At 44.1% G+C, this 19,186-nt stretch overlaps 1 protein-coding gene and 1 long non-coding RNA gene across 8 annotated transcripts in view; both read left to right on the top strand.

Annotated features, from left to right (window-relative positions):
- taf2 (TAF2 RNA polymerase II, TATA box binding protein (TBP)-associated factor) overlaps positions 1 to 19,186 on the top strand; it is a 107,027-nt gene that overhangs the window by 51,866 nt on the left and 35,975 nt on the right. For all 7 annotated transcript variants that reach the window (XM_061775456.1, XM_061775455.1, XM_061775459.1 and 4 more), the window contains exons 13-17: positions 5,004 to 5,158; positions 5,494 to 5,608; positions 7,795 to 7,904; positions 13,351 to 13,416; positions 17,043 to 17,169. In XM_061775456.1, coding sequence (XP_061631440.1) covers positions 5,004 to 5,158; positions 5,494 to 5,608; positions 7,795 to 7,904; positions 13,351 to 13,416; positions 17,043 to 17,169 — 573 coding nt within the window. The remainder of the gene's footprint in view (positions 1 to 5,003; positions 5,159 to 5,493; positions 5,609 to 7,794; positions 7,905 to 13,350; positions 13,417 to 17,042; positions 17,170 to 19,186) is intronic.
- LOC133479030 (uncharacterized) lies at positions 7,911 to 10,391 on the top strand. Its single transcript, XR_009788808.1, has 2 exons — positions 7,911 to 9,528; positions 10,253 to 10,391. It is a non-coding gene; the product is annotated as an uncharacterized LOC133479030 (long non-coding RNA).

Below are 19,186 nucleotides of genomic sequence, written 5' to 3'. Positions count from 1 at the left end.
CGGTTTAGCAGGGAAGCCCAGAGATCCCTCTCCACAGCCTCCAGTTCTTCCGAGGGGATCCCGAGGTGTTCCCAGGTAAGCCGAGAGACGTAATCTCTCCAGCGTATCCTGGGTCGTCCCCGGGGTCTCCTCCCGGTGGGACGTGCCCGGAACACCTCACCAGGGAGAGACGTCTTGGAGGCATCCGAAACAGATGCCCGAGGCACCTCATCTGGCTCCTCCACTTGGGGCAGGATCTCATCCCTGACCTGGAGAGGGCACTCCACTCTTTTCTGACTGAGGACCATGGTCTCCGACAAGTCCGACTTACTGCCTGCAATGTGGACCAAACACTGGTCGTACAGGGACTGGACAGCTCGTATCAGGGGGTTCGACACCCCATACTCCCGAAGCACCTCCCGAGGGACACGGTCAAATGCCTTCTCCAAGTCCACAAAACACATGTAGACTGTTTGGCGAACTCCCTTGCACCCTCGAGGCCCCTGCCGAGGGTGTAGAGCTGGTCCCACTGTTCCACAGCCAGGACGAAAACCACACTGCTTCTCCTGAATCTGAGATTCAACTTCCCAACGGACCCTCCTTTCCAGGACCCCTGAATAGACCTTACCAGAGAGCCTGAGGAGTGTGATGCCCCTGTAGTTGGAACACACCCTGCGGTCCCCTTTTTTTAAAAGGAGGACCACCACCCCAATCTGCCAATCCAGAGGCACTGTCCCCGATGTCCACGCAATGTTGCAGAGGCGTGTCAACCAGGACAGCCACCTCGGTAACCTCAACCTCAGAGATTGGAGAGCCCGCCTCAGAGACCCCTGACTCTGCTTCCTCATGGGAAGGCGTGTCGGTGGACTTGAGGAGGTCTTCGAAGTATTCTCCCCACCGACTCACAACGTCCAGAGTTGAGGTCGGCAGCGCCATCCCCACTATACACAGTGTTGATGGTGCACTGCTCTCCCCCTCCTGAGACACCGGATGGTGGACCAGAATTTCCTCGAAGCCGTCCGGAAGTCGTTCTCCATGACCTCACCAAACTCCTCCCATGTCCGAGTTTTTGCCTCAGCGACCACCAAAGCTCCATTCCACTTGGCAAGCCGGTACCCATCCGCTGCCTCAGGAGTCCCACAGGCCAAAAAGGCTCCTTCTTCAGCTTGACGAAGAATGTACATTGAATGTATGTGCGGAACATGGTCCACTCGGACTCAATGTCCCCCGCCTCCCCCGAGACATGGGTGAAGTTCTGCCGGAGGTGGGAGTTGAAATTCCTTCTGACTGGATTCTGGCAGGCGTTCCCAGCAGACCCTCACAATAGGTTTGGGCCTGCCAGATCGGACCGGCATCTTTCGCCACCATTGGAGCCAACTCACCACCAGGTGGTGATCAGTTGACAGCGCCGCCCCTCTCTTCACCCAAGTGTCCAAGACATGCAGCTGCAAATCCAATGACACGACCACAAAGTCAATCATCAAACTGCGACCTATGGTGTCCTGGTGCCAAGTGCACGTGTGGGCACCCATATGCTTGATCATGGTGTTCGTTATGGACAATCCGTGGTGAGCACAGAACTCCAATAACAGAACACCACTCGGGTTCTGATCGGGGGGGCCGTTCCTCCCAATCACCCCCTTCCATGTCTCACTGTCATTGGCTACGTGAGCATCGAAGTCTCCCAGCAGAACAATGGAGTCTAGAGCCAGTTTCTGTAGCCGGGGATCGGATCGCCAAGGTCCCCGTCGTGGGCCACCGCCCAGCTCGCACTGCACCCGACCCCTATGGCCCCTCCCACAGGTGGTGAGCCCACGGGAAGGGGGACCCACCTTACCCTTTCGGGCTGTACCTGGCCGGGTCCCATGGGTGCAGGCCCGGCCACCAGGCACTCTCCTTCAAGCCCCACCTCCAGGCCTAGCTCCAGAGTGGGGCTCCGGTGAATCCCGGACGCGGGAAACCTAAATCCATTAATTTTGTTCGTCATTGGGGTTTTTCGAACCGTGCTTTGTCTGCTCCCGCAACGAGGACCTGTTTGCCATGGGTAACCCTACCAGGGGCGTGAAGCCCCAGACAGCTTAGCTCCTAGGATCACTGGGACACACAAATCCCTCCACCACGTTAAGGTGATGGCTCATGGAGGGAGTGATTTCATTTATTAAGCAAAAAAAAATATTCAAAGTTACCTGGCCCTGTGTGGAAAAAAAGACATCATTCAGATGTCTTTTTGCAAATGTAAGACACGCCTTTGTCCTTTTTGGTCAGCAGTGGTTTTCGATCACTCATCGGTCCGTTAACAACAAAAAAAACAGATCCACCCCCGGGGCCTTGCCACCAAGGAGCTTTTTAACCACCTCGGTGACCTCAACCCCAGAGATAGGAGAGCCCGCCTCAGAGAACCCAGACTCTGCTCCCTCATGGGAAGGCGTGTCGGTGGAATTGAGGAGGTCTTCGAAGTATTCTCCCCACCGACTCACAACGTCCCGAGTCGAGGTCAGCAGTGCCCCATGCCCACTATACACAGTGTTGATGGTGCACTGCTTCCCTCTCCTGAGACGCCGGATGGTGGACCAGAATTTCCTCGAAGCCGTCCGGAAGTCTTTCTCCATGGCCTCACCAAACTCCTCCCATGCCCGAGTTTTTGCTTCAGCGACCACAAAAGCTGCATTCCGCTTGGCCAGCCGGTACCCATCAGCTGCCTCAGGAGTCCCACAGGCCAAAAAGGCCCGAGAGGACTCCTTCTTCAGCTTGACGGCATCCCTCGGGGATTGCCGCCACGACAGACACCAACCACCTTACGGCCACAGCTCCGGTCGGCCGCCTCAGCAATGGAGGCGCGGAACATTGTCCACTCAGACTCCATGTCCCCCGCCTCCCCTGGAACATGAGCAAAGTTCTGTCGGAGGTGGGAGTTGAAACTCCTTCCGCCAGTACCTCACAATACGTTTGGGCCTGCCACGTCGGACCGGCATCTTCCCCCACCATCGGAGCCAACTCACCACCAGGTGGTGATCAGTTGACAGCTCCGCCCCTCTCTTCAACTGAGTGTCCAAGACATGCGGCCGCAAGTCCGATGACACGGCCACAAAGTCGATCATCGAACTGGGACCTAGAGTTTCCTGGTGGCAAGTGCACGTGTGGACACCCTTATGCTTGAACATGGTGTTCGTTATGGACAATCTGTGATGAGCACAGAAGTCCAATAACAGAACACCGCTCGGGTTCTTATCGGGGGGTCGTTCCTCCCAATCACGCCCTTCCAGGTCTCACTCTCATTGCCCACGTGAGCATTGAAGTCCCCCAGCAGAACGATGGAGCGCTCTCCAGCACCCCCTCCATGGACTCCAAAAAGGGTGGGTACTCTGAACTGCTGCTTGGTGCATAGGCACAAACAACAGTCAGGACCCGTCCCCCCACCCGAAGGCGGAGGGAGGCTACCCTCTCGTCCACCGGGGTGAACCCCAAAAATAACGCGTGACGGCACACATTATCTAAATTTAACGGAAATTGACCATGGGTCCGCATGAGACCATAACTCGGTCCGGACCGAGGTCCGCGATTTGAAGACACCTGCTTTTGATGCTTGGGTATGAGGTGGACAGCCAGGCCACAGTCTTGTCATCAACTGCTGCCAGATCACATGGCCCATTTGAAGACTTTAAAGGAGGCAAGCTGGTGCGATGTAGTTAGCCGTTTGTTGTTCTGTGCCATACCCCTGACTGCTGTAGGAGCCATACCCCATTTCTGCGTTGTTCTGCGGAATAGGCCATGTGTCTGAAACTAATCCAATTGACTTAATGTTCATCGTTATTTGAGACTGTTTTATCATGTCAAATGGTTTATATGTGCAAGTGTTAACTTAACTTCCTGTTTTAAGCTTGTAGCATTTTATTTTGACGGGGACACAACGGAACTCAGCATTTTGGCACGAAAAGTAATTTCACATGGCACCGGTGATTTGTTTTGTTTTGTTTTTTAATGCATGGAACAAAATGCTATAAAACGTTGATTCCTTTCCTTACCCACCGATGAGGCACAACGTTAGTCTTTTTGATACTGTGAGATGTTTATGTGAATTTTGTCCCAATTCATTGTGATGTAAAGTTGCTACGGTGAAGTTTTAGCTCAATGTGAAGCTTTTTTTTTTTTTTTGTCCTCGGCTCTTAAGTTGGTTTGAAGACTAAAATAAACACTAAAAACCATCAGTGCAAAAGTGCAACCAACCGTTTACCTTGTTATCTGTCTCAATGTTAGCGCAGACATTTCGTTTCACTCACCCAATTGACCGAGAGTTGACTTCACTGAAGCTCCGCGCGGCGTTGGCTGAGGCTCGCAGTACGTCAGACGCTGCACATCGTGAAAGCCTCGTTTGCACAATGTAATCTTATTCCAAATGTTGCACTGAGGCGACTGGTCATTCATTTGAACAATGTTAAGACACCCTTTTGTTCGCCGACACCGTTGGGCACAAGCACATCTTAGTGTTCTTCTTCGTTGGTTTTTGCCGCTTCTTCGTTGGTTTTCGCCACTTCTTCTTCGGGGTTGGCGGACCAGGCATCAAAACTGGACCGCAATTTTTTTAATTTGAACGATTCCGTGAGAACTGTAACATTAGTCCCGGTTCCAATTGATTCTCAATGCCCAACCCTAGTTAAGCATGACTTAGGCTATCCAACATTCAACATTTTTCTGCACACAAAAGGTATCTGAACCTTCACAGGGGGAAAAAAAGTATCCTAATTCCCCTATTGTACACAGACTGCACAAGAGGCGAATTCTACACAGATGTTGGTCCTGTAGTGCAGGTTGTTGTCTCATCACCTTTGCATGGAAACGAGTTGTGTTGTTGTCCGAGTTCTCCTAGCTCTCAATAGTAGCTGCGACCAGGATACTAGTGTATTATGGTCACAAAGTTGTTTAGACATAGTCTCCCTTGATTCTTAAACAACCTCACCAACAGTGAATTCATCAGAAAATGCATAACAAAAAATGGCAGCTCACTTTTGTTTCTGTCTTTCCTTAAGGTTTTCAACAAACTATTGAGTCTGGCCAGCACAGCCTCGTCACAGAGATACCAGTCTCACATGTGGAGCCAGATGCTTCTTTCTACTCATGCCTTCTTGAAATCCATCTCTAATGTCTCCGGCAAAGATATTTCCCCTCTTATCAAACAATGGGTGTATCCTTTAATTCACAGAAGTCAAATTCATGGTCCGCAGCCCAAATCTGCCTTGCCATGTCATTTTCTGTGATCTGCGAAAGCCTGAAAATGATGCGCTTTCATGATTTATTTATTTTTCTTGCTCGGTTAAATAATTTGCATTGTTTTCTTTACTTTTAATGTCATTTTCCTTGACTTTTAAAATCATTTTCATTACTTGTTTTTATTTTATTTTTTTATGCACGACAAGCATTTTTTTATGACTGAAAAATATTTGGCAGGAAATACTAACAATTAATAATAAAATCTAATAATAATTATTATTTTTTTGTTCTTAACTTGTTCATAACCAGAGATCAGAGTGCTGTAGTAAAGTTCTATGGCAGCTTTGTATTCAACAGAAAGAGGAATGTTTTGGAGCTGGAGATCCGCCAAGACTACACATCCTCTGGAACTCAGAAATATGTTGTGAGTATTTTTTCATACTGAACATGGAAATATTTTGTTCTCGGGATAAATCAAAATCTTCTAAAAGCTCCCGCACACGGTGCAATGCGCTGAAACCAGATTGAATGGATCATTGGAAAAATGAAATTTGCCAACTCACCCTCGCACAGTGTACAATAGGATATACAGTGGGTACGGAAAGTATTCAGACCCCCTAAAATTTTTCACTCTTTGTTATATTGCAGCCATTTGCTAAAATCATTTAAGTTAATAGTTTTCCTAATTAATTTACACACAGCACCCCATCTTGACAGAAAAAAATTTAATATTGGAAACTTTTGCCGATTTATTAAAAAAGAAAAACTGAAATATAAGGTAGGCATACGCCTCATGCATATATATATATATATATATAAATGTATGTATGTCCATCCATCCATCCATTTTCTGAGCCGCTTATCCTCACAAGGGTCGCGGGCGTGCTGGAGCCTATCCCAGCTATTTTCGGGCAGGAGGCGGCGTACACCCTGAACTGGTGGCCAGCCAATCGCAGGGCACACATAAACAAACAACCATTCGCACTCACAGTCACACCAACGGGCAATTTAGAGTCTCCAATTCATGCATGTTTTTGGGATGTGGGAGGAAACCGGAGTGCCCGGAGAAAACCCATGCAGGCACGGGGAGAACATGCAAACTCCACACAGGCGGGGCCGGGGATTGACATATACATACATACACATATACATACATACATACATACATATATACATATATATATATATATATATATATATATATATATATATATATATATATATATATATATATATATATATATATATACATATATATATATATATATATATACATATACATATACATATATATATATATATATATATATATATATATATATATACATATATATATATATATATATGTATGTATATATATATACATATATATATATATATATATGTATGTATATATATATATATATATATATGTATGTATATATATATATATATATATATATGTATGTATATATATATATATATATGTATATATATGTATATATGTATATATATATGTATATATATATATATATGTATGTATATATATATATATATATATATATATATATATGTATGTATGTATGTGTATGTATGTATATATATATATGTATGTATGTCAGTGCATGTCAGAGCAAATGAGAATCATGAGGTCAAAGGAACTGCCTGAAGAGCTCAGAGACAGAATTGTGGCAAGGCACAGATCTGGCCAAGGTTACAAAAAGACCACAGTTCCTAAGACCACAGTGGCCTCCATAATCCTGAAATTGAAGACGTTTGGGACGATCAGAACCCTTCCTAGAGCTCGCCGTCCGGCCAAACTCAGCAATTGGGGGAGAAGAGCCTTGGTTAGAGAGGTAAAGAAGAACCCAAAGATCACTGTGGCTGAGCTTCAGAGATGCAGTCGGGAGATGGGAGAAGGTTCTCGAAAGTCGACCATGACTGCAGCCCTCCACCAGTAGGGGCTTTATGACAGAGTGGCCCGACGGAAGCCACTGTCATGTCAAAGCTCGTTTAAAGTTTGCTGAACAACATTTGGACAAGTCAGTTAAATACTGGAAAATGTAGTCTGGTCTGATGAGAGCAAAATGTAACTGTTTGGATTCCATAATTCACACCACGTTTGGAGGAGACATGGCACTGCACATCACCCTAAAAACACCATACCAATAGTGAAGTTCGGAGATGGGAACATGATGGTGTGGGGCTGCTGATCAGAAAATGGTACTGGTAAACTTCACATTATTGAAAGAAGGATGAATGGGCAAATGTACCGAGACATTCTTGACAAAGGTCTGCTGCCATCTACGAGGATGATGAAAATGAAACGACAGTGAACATTTCATCAGGATAATGATCCAAAACATACTGCCAAAGAAACGCTCAATGGGTTTCAAAGAAAAAAAATAAAGTTGCTAGAATGGCCCAGTCAATCACCTGACTTGAATCCAATCGAAAATCGATGGAAAGAACTCAAGGTCCATAAAAGAAGTCCAGTATTGGTACCTTGTACCCTGTACCTGGTACAACACTGCTATGTATCATTTTATAGTGTTAATGAAATGACCTTTAACAAATAGTGTGTTGATTCATACAGTACACTGTCTTCTCAAATGTTTGTCTATCCTGCAGGGTCCCATCAAGGTGACGGTGCAGGAACTAGATGGATCATTCAACCATACCTTGCAGATAGAGGAGAGCAGCCTCAAACATGATATTCCATGTCACTCCAAGAGCCGAAGGTGCTGTAAAACATCAACCAAAAATAACCAGAGTAACAATGAAATTGTTCGTTATCATTTTTCATTTTAACTATAGAACGTTTGATTTTGGAAACGACAGCATGGCAATATAACGGCTTCCTGACAGTCAGGCTAGGTTGAAGTCTCAGTTGGAAATTCCCTGTGTGTATTTTGCAATTTACTGTGACCTCCCGCAATAGGTGAAATCCGCTATGTGGCAGCTCTTTAGTTATTTATCAGAATCATCAGAATCAGAAAAACACAAGGAATTTGTCTCCGGTAGTTGGAGCCGCTCTAGTAAGACAACAGACAGTCAATTGACAGAGAATGCTTTTGAGACATAAAGACATTGACAAAAAAGAAACAGTCACTGAGCAATAAAGGGTTGCTCGTTATCTGGTAATGCCGGTACATTTATTTATTTATTTTTGACATTTGTGCAAAAAGATGCAGAGTCCTCTAGCACTTAGAGCAGTTCGAAAGACTAATATTACAATAGTCCGGTGCAATGACCATTGTGCAAAGGGCGCCGAGACTTCAAGCGAGTTGTGCGATAATCTGGGAAAATGTTGATTGTGCAAATCTTGCAGATACTACTCAATCAGTGTGCAAATGGAGCAGATGCTACTCTGCATGAGTTGGTCAACAACAGATATGCAAATAGTGCAGCGTGGTGAGACTACTACAGTGAGTGCATGAGTAATATATAATTGGCTCCACAGAAATGTGACAACACACTCATGTTGGAATGGAATTGTGGGTTAGGTGTTTAAGAAGTTGATTGCAAGAGGGAAGAAGCTGTTGGAATGTCTGCTAGTTCTAGTTTGCATTGATTGGTAGCGCCTACCTGAGGGAAGGAGCTGGAAGAGCTGGTGACCGGGATGTGGAGGGTCTGAGAGGATTTTGCACGCCCTTGTCTTAGTTCTGGCAGCGTGCAAGTCCTCAAGGTTGGGTAGGGGGGTACCGACAATCCTTTCAGCAGTTTTGATTGTCCGTTGCAGTCGGAGTTTGTCCTTTTTTGTAGCAGCACCAAACCAGACTGTGATGGAAGACCACAGGACTGATTCGATGACCGCTGTGTAGAACTGCCTCAGCAGCGCCTGTGGCAGGCCGTGCTTTCTCAAAATCCACAGGAAGCACATCCTCTGCTGGGCCTTTTGAGGACGGAGTTGATGTTGGGTGCCCACTTCATGTCCTGAGAGAATGTAATTCCCAGGAACTTGAAGGTCTTGACGGTTGACACAAGGCAGCTGGACAACGTGAGGGGCAGCTGTGGCGAAGGATGCCTCCTGAAGTCCATGATCATCTCTACAGTCTTGAGCGTGTTCAGCTCCAGGTTGTGTTGGCCGCACCACAGCTCCAGCCGCTCCACTTCTTGTCGATATGCAGACTCGTCACAGTCCTTGATGAGGCCGATGACAGTGGTGTCATCTACAAACTTCAGGAGTTTGACAGCCGGGTGCGTTGAGGTGCAGTCGTTCGTGTCGAGAGAAGAGCAGCAGAGAGAGGACACAACCTTGGAGTGCCCCAGTGCTGATGCTGCGTGTGGCTGAGGTGGCCTGCCCCAGCCTCACCTGCTGTGTCCTGCCCGTCAGGAAGCTGTAAATCCACTGGCAGATGGAAGGTGAGACAGTGAGCTGGAGAAGCTTGGATGAAAGGAGTTCAGGGATGATGGTGTTGAACGCTGAGCTGAAGTACACGAACAGGATCCTCGTGTAGGTCCTTGCACTGTTGAGGTGTTCTAGGATGAAGTGCAGTGCCATGTTGACTGCATCATCCGCAGACCTGTTCGCTCGGTAGGCAAACTGCAGTGCATAGTATAGCAGTGGTCCAAAATGTTATTTTCCCTGGTGGGACAGTCGATGTGCTGCTTGTATTTAGGGAGTTCATGGTTGAGTTTAGCTTTGTTAAAGTCCCTGAGAATAATGAGGGGTGAGTCCGGGTGTTTTTTTTCAATTTCGTACACTTGTTCGGCGAGCGTTAGCAGTGCGGCGTTCGTGTTAGCTTGAGGCGGGATGTAAACGGCAGCCAGGATGAATGATGCAAATTCACGCGCCAAGTTGAATGGTTTACAGTTCAAAAACAGCGACTCCAAATGCGGGCTGCAGTGTTTGCTGAGCTCCGTGACGTCCGTACACCATTTTTCGTTGATATCGAAGCATATCCCGCCGCCTTTTGTTTTCCCCGATGATGCGGTCTGCTCGGTGAAAATGAAAACCCGGAAGCATGACGGCGCCATCGGGTACAGCCTCACAAAGCCAAGTCTCCGTAAAGCACATGGCGGCGGAACGTCCGAAGTCTTTACTGGTCTTTATCAGAAGATGAAGCTCGTCCATTTTGTTGGGTAGGGAGTGTAGATTCGCGAGGTGGATGGACGGAAACGCCAATCTGTACCTTCTCTTGCGGAGTTTCACCTGGATGCCGGCTCGCTTCCCTCTGTGGCGTCGCCTCCGTTTCCATGCGCCGAGGACCGCGGTCGCTGCTTCGGTGAGTAACTGAGCGGATTTGCGAAAGTTGGTGAAAGAAAGTCCGGAGTAGCCTCCTTTATGGTTAGCAAGTCTCCCGTTGTGTAAGTGAGTCGTGTAATGTCTCCAAAGACGAACAAAAAACACAAAAACAATACTAGAGAGCTCGTAACCGAGACGACCACAATGGTAGGCGCCATCTTGTAAATCTATTTATTTATTTATAAGACGTATGAATCTCCCCAATCCCGCATTTATTAATCTTGCCCACACACTTAACCTCGACCATACTCATAAACATTTCCTGTACTCTTAAACATACGTAATAAATAAATGACATTTCAAATAAAGGTACTCACCTTTTAAGTTGTGTATTTTGAATGTACTGCACAGCTGGGAAGAACATTACATCGGTCACCCTGGTATTTTTTACGTTCTTCTTTATGTACCGGACCAAAGATTCAACTCAATTCTAATTGCAAAACATCTCCCTTATTTGAACAGGTCAAGAAGTTCCATATTTTCTGCTCGTTACCTGCGACTGGTCACATCTTCCTCTGCCACTAATTGCCTGATACCCTGTTTGGGTGGCATCGTAGGAAATAAAGTATTGTCATGTCTTCCAATGATGCAATGATCTCACATTTATTGAAAAAGAAACTAAACGTTACTGTGAGACGTACACCGTCAATAAACTCTCTCTCAGCGTGCCCCCACCCACGCGGAGAAGGTATGCATTCCAAGAGACTCAGAAATCTCAGTGCGCAGCTGACTAAGCTTTTGTACTGTTTAGGTATATTATTCTTTGTAATGTTTTCATGAATTTTCATGTTTTTGTTTTTTTTTGGGGATAGAAAATGCTTATTGTTCCATGACGATTAAAGTATTTTAATAAATAAATCCCGTGCTAAGGCGAATTATCAACAATATGATTTAAAAAATCTGCATTCGATGGACTGATAGGTGATAGGTGAGGGATGACTGTATCCCTCTTCCACCTTTTGTGTTTTTTTCTGGGTACTCAGAGTCCCTCCCGCTTCAGACAAAAAAATGTTGGGGTTAATTAAAGAGTCTAAATTGCCCACATGAATGGTTCTCTATATGTGCCTGTAATTGATTGCCGACCAGTCAGGCGGGATACGCTCCGAATGTATTGGAACGGCAAGGTCAAGGCCTCCCCATCCACCTCTCGCTCACCTGAAGGATATCTACACAGGACTCAAACGCCATTAAATCAAACTGCACTTAAGCACATGTACTTATTCCCATTACCTTTGCACTAGTTGTTGTTCTCACCGTCACATTTTGTCTGCACTATATGTATGTCTGAAAAGAGACATACAGTCCCCTCCAAAAGTGTTGGAACGGAAAGGTCAATTCCTTTGTTTTTGTTGGATACTGAAGACATTTGGGTTTCAGATCAAAAGATGAACGAGACAAAAGAATTCCAGCTGTCATTTCATGGTATTTACATCTAGCTGTGTTAAACAGCTCAAGACAGAGCACCTTTTGTTTTTCAAGTGAGCAAAAGTATTGGACCAGACATTATTGAATTAACTTAAAGTGAATAACGTTTTATATTTGGTGGCATAACCCTTACTTGGAATAACTGCATCAAGCCTGTGACCCATTGACTTCACCAGACTTGCATTCATTTGAAATGCTTTTCCAGGCCTTTCCTGCAGCCTCTTTCAGTTTTTGTTTCTTTCTGGGGGTTTCTCCCTTCAGTCTCCTCTTCAGGATGTAAAATGCATGCTCTATTGGGTTAAGGTCCGGTAATTGACTTGGCCAGTCTAAGACCTTCCACTTTTTCCCCCAGATGAAGTCCTTTGTTGTGTTGGCAGTGTGTTTTAGGTCATTGTCTTGTTGCATGATGAAGCTTCTCCCCATTAGTTTGGATGCATTTTTCTGTAAATTGACAAACAAAATGGTTTTGTGGACTTCAGAATTCATTCTGCTGCGACTATCATGGGTTAAATCATCAATAAAGATGAGTGCGCTCATTCCAGAAGGAGCCATGCAAGCCCAAGCCATGGCATTACCTTCACAGATGAGCTTGTGTTTTGGATCGTCAGCAGATCGTTTCTTTTCTCTGTCACCCTGGGATCCGTATTTTCCTATTATTGCGATATTTTGAAAAAATTATTATTTATTTTTTATTTTTCTTTTTTTAGAAAATGGCCTCTGAAAACATGTACAGTATATTGTATTTTTTAAACGCCATTAGTTGTACATACTGCCAAAAGCGAGCCAGAAGCTGAGTTGCAATACAGTACTAACCCTAAACCCATACAGTTAACTAGTGACTAGAGCAAAAGTCAGTAGCATTTCCTGTCCCTTACCTAATATGTTCCATGTGGGAATTTAGTACACCTCTGTACTGTACCAAAAAAAATAAAATAAATCAGAATAGGAATACATGTAATTTTGTACGAGGTGTCTGCGACCCACCCAAAATGGATCCGCGACCCACCAGTTGGGAATCACTGTATCGGTAACAGATAACTTTGTCAACAAAATTCAACCACCATTCAACCATTGGCTTGAATTCCCAATGGTCTAATCACCTGGTTTCCTTATCACAAATATGTTTTTTTGGTTTGTTTTCTGGAGCTCATTGCATATTGCACTTGTCAACTGATTCAATTCGCAACTTTATTTGTATTTATTTTTGTATTATTTGTGTTTTGAATTCAACGGACTCACCGCTAACTGATTTCCCTCACTTGTCATCAGTGATGACTCTGGGAATCTGACGGTCGGATTGACAATATCACAGCTCTGTTTTTCCTGTCTGGGTCATTTACAGATCAGTTATAACGAGACAGGCAGTGTTCGGTGTAAAAATAAACAAATCCAGCAGTCGCTTTGGCAGATGGAAAACTGTAATCTGTGTGAATAAAGGAGTTAGAACCTTGTCAAGGGATGTCAAATGTGTCTTATTTGGTGGTCAATTAAAATGTTTTATGTTTTTTCCATAGAAACAAGAAAAAGAAGATTCCTCTGATGAATGGAGAGGAAGTGGACATGGATTTATCAGCCATGGAGTAAGACAATTTATACAGAAATTGCCGTTTGCTTTTCCAAAATAGTGAAGTGCAAGAGAAAAGACTGACAGACGCATCTAGAGAGGTTTCTTGTCAACTCAAGCCAATTCTCAACGAAATTTCTTCTGACGTTCAAATGAAAGGGTCGCAGCTTGAAGCTGTTTCACCTTTTCAAACTCTGCCGGTGAGGACTTTGCTGCTCAAACTTGTCCTTCTAGCACTCGTGTTGTTCAGCTGCTGAAAAAAAAAACATTTCCATCCGAAGTAAACTGAATATTCTTATTTACCCATAAAACGTAAACCTCAGGATGAATGGTTCGCTTAAGTGCGCTGTGATTATCTGGCATATTAGGGCTTTGTGAGGGTCACTCTGAAACATTTGTGCTTTAATCGTGCGTCCGCGCGTGTGACGCACAAATCTGTGATTCATCACTATGTTCGTACTTGTTTTTATTTGTTCTCTGCAAACAAATTTAGCTCCTCAGACAATGCGTACGGACAAATAATCCGTGATCAACTTTTGTGAAAAAGTCAAACTGACATCTTTTACCCAAAATGCACAGCGTATTGGAACTACAGTAATTTATAATAATAATAATAATAACCTTAATGATAACTTGAACCAGGACTTTGCCAATGAATTGACTTTCCTAAATAACTGTGAAAATGACACCTCTCATCACTTTTAGCCTTGTTCCGTTCCAGTGATTGTAACGTGCATGAATGTGTGTGTCCATCGCTGCAGCTCTCTGCGTGCAGTCGATGTCACTCAACGAGCAGAAAATGTGATCAGACCGCTCGCATTTCGTAGTTTTTCCAGGGCCATCATTATTCTGATTTATATATTTTTGTGATGTTTATGTGATGTAAATTGATTGATTTGCAGACACACATTGCCACAATATATTTTGTGCCACATTCTCCAATTCAACTAAGGAATTAATTAAAAACGATGAACATCATTTCTATATGTTTTCGGTTTCTGTGTTTAGCAAGCTTTCCGATGATACCAACATTTTAAGAAAGTTGAGAAAGTTTTGGAGCCATAATTGTGACTAAACCGCCACGCACTGGCTGAGATGCGTCAAACGAATGCCTTTTTACGGGGAAATAGGGGCACGGCTTATGGAGATTGCAGCCTGCGGGCATAAAATGCTCATTTAAAATCAGTTCTCATTTACTCACATAAGCACGGTGGTGTGAGGGAAATTGGCCAGGACGCACGTGTCATGAATCTGACCATGATTTTGCTTTACGTTCAACTTGTGTGCAGAGTGAGAACATTTCTATGCATTCAATTAGTGAATGAGGCTCATTGACTTTATTATCCTTAAGTCAATTTGTAACCTGGTTGATAGTATTGTAGCGTATATGGGTCAAATAAAAATGTAATTGATTTAGGAGAAAAGAATGAGCTGGAAGCAACGCCTGCGTTACTTCCGGTTTATCGTAATTAAAAAATGTTTTAGCTTGAAAGGGCACCATGTCGCTTTTTATGTGGATGAAATTTAGGAAAAGCGACGAGAAACCTTGTTATCAGTCTCATAATCTGAAGGTTGCTAAATTTTGATAAGAGTTCTATACTGGATGAACTTTTGATAAGAGTTCTAGACGGCCAGAGGTTTCTTTCCTCGAACCCAAACACACACAACAATGCAGGTAGTGAATTTTATGGAAAATGTTATGATCTAACATGGGGAATCTACAGGGAAACGACACAGAAAAACACAAAACAAACAAAGGAAACTGACTTGTGATGTGAGATTGGTAGAATGAGCGTGTAGTGAATGCATATAGTTGGGGATTCCTTAATTTCATTTGTTTAATTTAAACCCAAATATGCACTAATCTGTACTTTTAGTAGATCGCCTGGGCCAGTCTTCGGCAAGTTGGTTGGGAGAGACGAGCTGACACAGAGAGCAGAGTTCCGGCCCTTTTATGGCCGAAGCGAGCCAAAAGGGGGTGGTTTACCCCTCCCTCCTTCCTTTCCCACCACCTTCGGGACCGCCTCTGAGTGTTAATTTTCCATTTTGGGATTATTTCGTGGTTTAAAACCAGTGGAATAAAATATTAATTATTGGATTTAAGATAACGAGACCATTTTCCCGCTTTGCATTGTCCCACGCCCATCCGCTTCAATACCTGTAATGAATGTTTCAAATATTAGGTGATTGTTGATAACACTAATATTTGCAATCTGGTGTGGAGTGAAAACATTTCATCTGGTTCAGCTGACAACAGATTCGACATCCGACATACAAGTTTGCAGAAATACAGTCACTAGTGGCGTTCATGTAAAGTTCTTAAAACATTAACTCCCAGCCAAGTCCAGGAGAGACTGTGTTTAATTAGCCCGCGTCTGCAGTGCCGTTCCCTCGCCTGTCGGTGTTACTGTTGCTCTGTCCAAACTCCCAGCCTGGATGACAAATGTCTTGTGGCACGCAGCAGGGAGGAACTGCCTTTGTTGGTGAGGCTCTGCAAGATGGCTGGGGGTGGAAGTTAATTAATTTAGCGTTCTAGTGCGAACTAGGTATCTTTGGTCTCTGCTTTGATGCTCCGGGTGCTGGTAATTCACTTAGCGCCGGCATGCCAAAGCAAATGTCTGTGTCTGATGATTATGGCTGGTGATTCACTTAGCGTCTGTATGTGAAGTTGAGTCTCGCCACTCCGTGGTTGTCTATCTCGGTGGGAAGAGCGAGTCTCATCGGAGACTGGGGTGCTGGGTGTCATCTTTTCATGGCGTGTCCGCTACAGTATGCATTTGCTCATTGTCCATTTGGAAGATCCATTTGCGCCCAAGCTTTAAATTCCTGGCTAATGTCTTGAGATGTTGCGTCAGTATTTCAACAGAATCCTCTTTCCCCATGATGCCGTCTATTTTGTGACGTGCAAAAATGCCTTCTGTAGAAAGCAACCCCACAACATGATGCTGCCAACCCTGTATTTCACAGTTGGGATGGTATTCTGAGGCTTGAAAGCCTCCCTCTTTTTTCTCCAAACGTACCAATGCTCATTATGGCCAAAGAGTTAAATTTTTGTTTTGTCAGACCACAGGACTTGTTTCCACAAATGAAGTTTGCAAACAGTAATCTGGCTTTATTTATTTTGAATAATCGCTTCTTCCTGGCAGAGTGGCCTTTCAGCCCATGTCAGTACAGTACTCGTTTCACTGTGACACAGAACCTGTCTCCTTCGTGAGTGATACGATGGCTGGACATTCCTATGGTGTTGATAGTTGCTTACAGTTGTTTGAACAGATGAATGTGGCAAGATGAATCTGGAAATTCCACCCAAGGATGAACTCTCTTTCTGAAGTCTTGGCTTGGGAAAGTCTTCCCATGATAATTCACATAGAAGCAGTGTGTTTCAGGTGTGCCTTCAAATACATCCGCAGTATCTCTAATTCTCTCAAATGTTGTCAATAAACCTGTCGGAAGGTTCCAAAGAAAGAGGATGACAGTGGGTAATCATAGAATCCTTTCTTTTTTTTTTTGGTTCACAAACATAAGATGTTTTATGAATGTAACGTCACAAAACTGGAATAATGGTGAAGTTAAACATATAACCTGAAATTTTAAAACCACTACTTAAATGCTTTGTGTCCATTTCTCTTCTTTTGGATGAAGTGCTGACTCTCCTCTTCTCTGGATACGGATTGACCCAGACATGTCAATTTTGAGGAAGGTAGAATTGGAGCAAGCCGACTTCATGTGGCAATACCAGCTGCGTTATGAAAGGGATGTGGTTGCACAGGTAAGTTAATATAATATACTCACAGGTAATGGTTTTAGTTTTATATTTTGCAAATAGTGTTTAACAGTAGATTAGATCAAAACACAAGTTAAAAAAGTCTTTCAAAAGCGAGTTTCATTTGAGTTGTACTGTAGGTGAAGGGATTAAAAAATAGTATTGAGGTACTAGCGACAGGACTGAAAGGTTACTGTTACGAGCGTTGGGCATCATTAGAATTTGAGCGATTCCGGTCCCAATTCCGATTCCTCATTTCGATTGCAAACGATTGTCAATTCTGATTATTTTAGGGGGCTGGGTCAAAAAGACTTGCATGGTTTAAATAATGGTTGTCCAAATTATGAATATCCATTTTCTTGGCAGCCTGCAGCATAGACTAAGATGAACATTTGACTCAGGGTTCTTGAAAACCAGTATCAATATCAAACCTATGAACCAAAAGACAATGTGTGTGGAACTAACCCAATTGACTTAATATTAATTTATTAAATATAGCATTGTTAAAATATAGCATTGTTAAAATAGTTATTTGCAACTGTTTTATCACTTGAATTGGTTGATATGAGCAAGCGTTGCAACGGAACTCAGCATTTTGGCACGAAAAGTAACTTCACCGGACACCGGTGAATTTTGAAAAAGAAAGTAAACCTACAGCCATAAATAGAGTAAGACAGTGTTCATGGACAGTATTCAAACCCCCTTAAATGTTTCACCCTTTGTTATATTGCAGCCATTTGCTAAAATCATTTAAGTTCATTTTTTCCATTAATGTACACACAGCACCTCATATTGACAGAAAAAAACTGAATTGTTTAAATTTTTATTAAAAAAGCAAAACTGAAATATCACACAGCCATAAGTATTCACACCCTTTGCTGTGACACTCATATATTTAACTCGAGTGCTGTCCATTTCTTGTGATCATCCTTGAGATGGTTCGACACCTTCACTGGAGTCCAGCTGTGTTTGATTATACTGATTGGACTTGATTAGGAAAGCCACACTTGTGTCTATATAAGACCTCACAGCTCACAGTGCCTGTCAGAGCAAATGAGAATCATGAGGTCAAAGGAACTGCCTGAAGAGCTCAGAGACAGAATTGTGGCAAGGCACAGATATGGGCAAGGTTACAAAAAAATTCTGCTCCACTTAAGGTTCCTAAGACCACAGTGGCCTCCATAATCCTTAAATGGAAGACGTTTGGGACGACCAGAATCCTTCCTAGAGCTGGCTGTCCGGCAAAACTGAGCAATTGGGGGAGAAGAGCCTTGGTGAGAGAGGTCAAGAAGAACCCAAAGATCACTGTGGCTGAGCTTCAGAGATGCAGTCGGGAGATGGGAGAAGGTTCTCGAAAGTCGACCATCACTGCAGCCCTCCACCAGTAGGGGCTTTATGGCAGAGTGGCCCGACGGAAGCCTCTCCTCAGTGCGAGACACATGAAAGCCTGCATGGAGTTTGCTAAAAAAAACACCTGAAGGACTCCAGGATGGTGAGAAATAAGATTCTCTTGTCTGATGAGACCAAGATAGAACCTTTTGGCCTTAATTCTAAGCGGTATGTGTGGAGAAAACCAGGCACTGCTCATCACCTGTCCAATACACTCCCAACAGTGATGCATGGTGGTGACCGCATCATGCTGTGGGGGTGTTTTTCAGCTGCAGGGACAGGACGACAGGAAAGATGAATGTTTCCAAGTACAGGGATCTCCTGGACGTAAACCTTCTCCAGAGTGCTCAGGACCTCAGACTGAGCTGAAGGTTCACCTTCCAACAAAACAATGACCCAAAGCACACAGGTAAAATAACGGAGTGGCTTCAGAACAACTCTGTGACTGTTCTTGAATGGCCCAGCCAGTGCCCTGACTTAAACCCAGTTGAGCATCTCTGGAGAGACCTGAAAATGGCTGTCCACAAACGTTCACCATCCAACCTGACAAACTGGAGAGGATCTGGAAGGAGAAAGGACAAAGGATCCCCAAATCCAGGTGTGAAAAACTCATTCCCAAAAAGGCTCATGGCTG

Source organism: Phyllopteryx taeniolatus, chromosome 6 (assembly GCF_024500385.1).
Source record: "Phyllopteryx taeniolatus isolate TA_2022b chromosome 6, UOR_Ptae_1.2, whole genome shotgun sequence".
In the NCBI taxonomy this organism is placed as follows: Eukaryota; Metazoa; Chordata; class Actinopteri; order Syngnathiformes; family Syngnathidae; genus Phyllopteryx; species Phyllopteryx taeniolatus.
This window is presented reverse-complemented; position numbering and strand designations above follow the sequence as displayed.